At 34.2% G+C, this 5142-nt stretch overlaps 1 protein-coding gene across 1 annotated transcript in view; it reads right to left on the reverse strand.

Annotated features, from left to right (window-relative positions):
* Window positions 1-2000: 2000 nt before the first annotated feature.
* LOC107715335 (hematopoietically-expressed homeobox protein hhex-like) overlaps window positions 2001-5142 on the reverse strand; it is a 5570-nt gene continuing 2428 nt past the window's right edge. Inside the window, exons 2-4 of the mRNA XM_016521435.1 lie at window positions 4312-4490; window positions 4159-4209; window positions 2001-2317 (exon numbers count right to left, since the gene is read on the reverse strand). Of these exons, the coding sequence (XP_016376921.1) occupies window positions 2153-2317; window positions 4159-4209; window positions 4312-4490 (395 nt within the window). The 3' untranslated portion in view covers window positions 2001-2152. The remainder of the gene's footprint in view (window positions 2318-4158; window positions 4210-4311; window positions 4491-5142) is intronic.

A 5142-nucleotide genomic window follows, 5' to 3' on the forward strand; every position in this document is an offset into this window, starting at 1 on the left:
CTCTCCTCATCTTCTTCCTCCTCATCCTCCACTCTCAGATTGTTTCCCTCTATTGTTCGTATCATCATTCAGTCACCTGTGCCACTTGTGCACTCTGAACTGGCTCATATTTTGTACAGTTGGTTTGATCACATCATTAGAAACAAGTGTGAACAATTTTGAATCGTTGTGTGTAAACGATGACAACTGTGCTTTAGTTGTGTTTCACTTTTGCCGCTTGTGTTTAGCATTTTGCAGCACAAATGCATCACAGTGTGATAAGTGTTTAAGTGAATGAGAATGTGTCTAGAGTTTTGCAAATAGAGCCTAACTGTCTGAACGTGTTTAAGGTTTAGCAGAAAGAGTGCTTTATTCGACAAATTGGTTTAAGCTAGTGAGAATTTGGTTCAGAGATTGGGGTTTAGTGTTTTAGCAATTCAGGAAAAACTGTAATGGCAACATTTGGAAAACATATTCTTAGAACATATTTTTGTGAGCTGGGACGTTTATGTGAGAAACCGTTTTTAACAGAGATATCAGTTTTGTTTAATTGAAATGTAACTTTTTGTCTTATAAAATGACAAGAAAAGCCTCCAAACGTTTTCTAGAAGTTCTGAAAATCCTTTACGTAATTTGCTGTTCCTGGTCAATGACCGGCCTATAAGAAATTGCTTATAAATCTCTCATTATGCTCTATTATCACCAAATCTTGAATTCAATCTTTTTATCAACTTGTTTTCTTTCAATCAGCACAGGTTTTGTGTTTCATTTTGGAACTTATTGATCATAGGTCTCATTGATCTGAGCTTATGAACCAGTTTTGGAGTGAAAATTATCTAGAAATAATGCATTTTTCACTCAATAACTAAGGTGCATGAGCTCAGATCAATGAGGCCTGCAATCAATCAGTTCCAAAATGAAACACAAACCCTGTACTAATCGAAAGAAAACCATTTGATAAAAAGATTGAATCCAAGATTTGATGATAATAGAGCATAATGAAAGATTTATAAGCGATTTTTTGTAGGCTGGTCATTTTTGACACCACAAGTGTAACAAGGTGGGGGGGGGGGGAATCTCAAAAAAGTACAAAAATGATTGTTTTATTTAAACTTTTAGTCCAATGCGATAACATTTCTAGCATTTTCAGGAAAAATCAAATCAAATCAGGTCAAAATGACCCGAACGCAACATGAAGGTTCAGAAAACAGAACAAATACACATGAACGAATCTAAAGCTTAAGTGGGAAAAAGTTGAGACATTATAAAAGGGTTTTTGCATGCACTCTTAAAACTAAAGATCCCTAACGCGTGTTTTGCAGCGATGCCATAGAAGAAGAGTTTTTGATTCCTCAAAGAAGAACAGCTTCTAAAGAAGCTTTTGTGCATTGAAAAGCTTCAAAGGTTCTTCATAGAACCAATACAGAACCTTCATTTTTAAGAGGTAAAGATGTGTTTGGGCCTGCGGTCAGAGCTTCGGTTCACATGCTGCTTTCTCAGGATCACGATTTGTGAAGCATTTCTCAATTCAGGCCGAATCGATGCGCATGGTGTTGGTTTTGGAGCAAACTCTCACCGCTGCGAGGCTGTTGAACTCTCTCCGATGCACAGAACGCTGTGATTCATCGCCCAGGATCCTCTCACCGTCCAATCATTAACCACACGATTAGCACAAACTCAGGCCTGTTTGTCTTGTTGGAGGCGATAAGCTGAAGCTGAAAGCTCCGATGATCGAGAGCAGATCTGTTGTGCTGATCACGGAGCTCCAGAGCTCAAACTGTGCTGTTGTTTCATTCAGGAAGGGCTAGAGTTGAATTGATTTTAATGACTAACAGATAATCTGCTATGATGAAAGCATTGTGAATCAACAGATAAGAGACTAATAACACAAATGCACATTCATCACAGCTCTATTGTGCTCACATCAGATAAAAGGACAGATCATCATGCACTTTGAGTACACGCACATTTAAGTTTGGATATGCAAATAATAAATATTTTAGAAATATGAATGATTTATCCCCAAAATATTGTTTATTGACTAACACAAAATATTTACACAGTTTCCCACGAGACACCAGATACACGTTTGGATCGAAATCTACACATCCATTAAGTTAATTGTGCTACTAAATGTACAGTATGATACAGTATGTACAGTGCTGAGATGGACTCATAGCTGAGGGTTGATGGAGAAGTGTGGATCCTCCTCGATGTCCAGCTCTTGATCTGAATCCTCAGACTCGTCAGACTCGCGCATCACGTCTGGACTCGATCTGTCCGAGTTTCTCTGCTCGCCCGAGTCCTCCACATCTCTCTTACCGCTCGGAGGATTCTCCTGTTTCAGCAACATCACACAAGCATGTCAATATTTGCAGCTTTTATATTCAGTGGCCATATGGATGTATTTGGGATGTCCGCATCAAAAGAAATGTACAAAAGTGATTTAGAAAGTCCACAGAAAGCACATTAGATGCTAGTAAAGTGTCTACTTTTAAGGTTCCAAATAAGCTTTTGGACGATGCAATGTTACAATTTGGTTGAAATAATGTTACATTGTCATAATATTTATGTACAAATTCAAACATGCTTATTCTGACGTGTACATATTAAAATATATAAAAGAATAAGGGAGAATTTTTAATTTGATTGTGTTTTAAATTAGTAAAAAATTCTTACTGACAAATGGGCAAAAGCTAGGATAGTGGCACGTTTAAAAAATGTAAAATTACAACTAATTAGTATTTGGGGTGAAAGTAATTAGTCTTTTAATATGTCATAAATAGTTTTTTGTTGTAAATATGCCTGACAAGATTGTTACACTGAATGACATTTTAGTGGCTCTCTTCTGTAAATCAGGGGAAAATGTTTATTTATTTTTTGCTCGGAAAAACAAAAACAAAATTGCAATTAAAATTAAACAGACATTTAAAAAAAAATTGGGGGGAAAAACAACAACAATTTAAAGCAGTATTACACTTAATGTTTTTATGCTTAAACCCTTTTTCGTCTTTGACCCATTTATTTATTTATTTTAGTCTTACACTGCGTGAATTTCATTTTCTGTTTTCTATTTTTCTTTTTCTTTTTTAAAACAGAGATTACAAATACTATAGAGATTTTCTAAAAATTATAAATATTATATTAATAGCAATTATATTCTAAAATATTATTTAGATTTAGAATTTAATATTCAGGTAATTAGATAATGATTTTCTAGAAATTATAATTATTAAATTAATATTATATTCTAAAATATTATTTAAGCCTAGATTTAGAATTTAATATTCAGGAAATTAGATAATTATTAAAATATGAATAACAAGTAGTTTAAGAGTAGAAAAACAAGATTCAGTCCTATCTCGTACAATTATTTTACCGCATTAAAATAAAAAAAAGAGTTTTGTTTAATTTTTTATTTCGTATTTATATTTCGTATACATTTTAGCGCTTTAACAAAGCTCTGCGCAAGCGATCAAAAACTATAAAAAACGAATGAATAGGATAATTTAAAAAAAATCACAGTACATTGGAAAAAACAAATAGGTGTAGAAACGACTTTCACTCAGAAATCGAGTGTTTAAATGTCATTATTAATTAGCTACAAAGAAACGGCAAGTAACGCATTAAATTAAAACCGAAATAGTGTTTTCTTGTCAAACGCGCTACAATCATCTCAATTTAACTTCGAAAAATCATTTGTAGTGTATTAAACTAACAAAATATTACAACAATAAAAAAGTGTTTTTCTTAAGATTAAAGGCACTTTAAAAGCGGCACACTGAAAAAATGGTTAATTGAATTTACTAAAAAAATTTAAGGTAAGTGGTTGCAATCCATTTATTTTAGCTACATTTAAATAAACAAATTTTGCTAAACTAAATTTGTTTATTTAAATGTAGCTAAAATAAATGGATTGCAACCGCGCTTAAGCGTATAGGTATTAAGGTAATTTTTAAGGTATACCTTAAAAATTAGTATCATTTTTTTCAGTGAAATATATTTATTTGTACCGTGCATTTTTTTTTTTTTTGGTTGTTTTAGTTGTGTTTTTGTTTGCTGTAAAGGTCTGGTTATTATTTAGGATTATTATGATAAACGCATAGGATTTAGTATAATTATTACAATAATTTTGACGGGCGTTTTAAGAGCAGAAATGAAAAGGTGTCCGATTCTCACCTGTTTCAGTCGCCTCCATTTCGCCCGACGGTTCTGGAACCACGTTTTCACCTGCAGACGGATGAAGAAGATATGAAAATAAGACTAAAAGCAACCATGTCTGATAGTTTTGAATGTTGTATAAATGAGTGAAAAGTGTAAGCTCGCCCTCGCCTGTCTCTCGCTGAGCTGCAGCATCTTGGCGAGTCTCTTTCTCTCGGGAGGAGACAGATACTTCTGGGTCTCGAACTTCTTCTCCAGCTCGAGGGTCTGGTCGTTGGAGAAGCGAACCTGTCCGCCTTTCCTCTTGTGCAGCGGCCGCTGGATGAACGGCGTCCACAGCAGAGGTTTACCTGTAAAACAGAGGAAGACGCACGTGAATGTGTTGCGCAAACACTTAAAGAATAAACGCGCATCCTGCAGATCTTCAGACTGATGGAGCATGTGTTTGGTTCTCTCTCTGTCTGTCTGTCAGCTCGAGCATCCGCTGAAAGCTGGAGTTTATGAGCACAAGGACTCTGGCAAAATTTCCGTCAATGTGTTTCCTGTTGGTTAATCTGGTGAATGGGGTGAGCATCCGTCCAGTCCTCACCTCACAAACAGAAGGCAAGCTGCGATTGTAGAAACCCGTTCAGATGGACACGTGCTAAAACCTTCAGAGACGGAAATGTTTTAAAACGTTTTTAAAATGTAAATCTCATTTAAAATCTTTTTTTTTCAGTCTGTTTAACTTGTCACAATAATTTCCACACGGCAAAAAAAAATGTTAGAATTGAATATTCAGGAAATAATTAATAAAAAGTTATTATTAAAACATTATTTTTATTTTAAGATAACAAGTATTTTAAGAGAAAAACATGATACAATAATATATCTTAGAATTATTTTACAGCATAAAAATAATAAATATAATAATTATAATTATATTATATAATATAATACATTTCGTTTTATTTCGTTTTTTTTCACACACACACACACACACACACACTTTCTCTCTCTCTC

The sequence above is a fragment of the Sinocyclocheilus rhinocerous genome, unplaced genomic scaffold, assembly GCF_001515625.1.
Source record: "Sinocyclocheilus rhinocerous isolate Xijiao unplaced genomic scaffold, SAMN03320098_v1.1 scaffold852, whole genome shotgun sequence".
NCBI lineage: Eukaryota > Metazoa > Chordata > Actinopteri > Cypriniformes > Cyprinidae > Sinocyclocheilus > Sinocyclocheilus rhinocerous.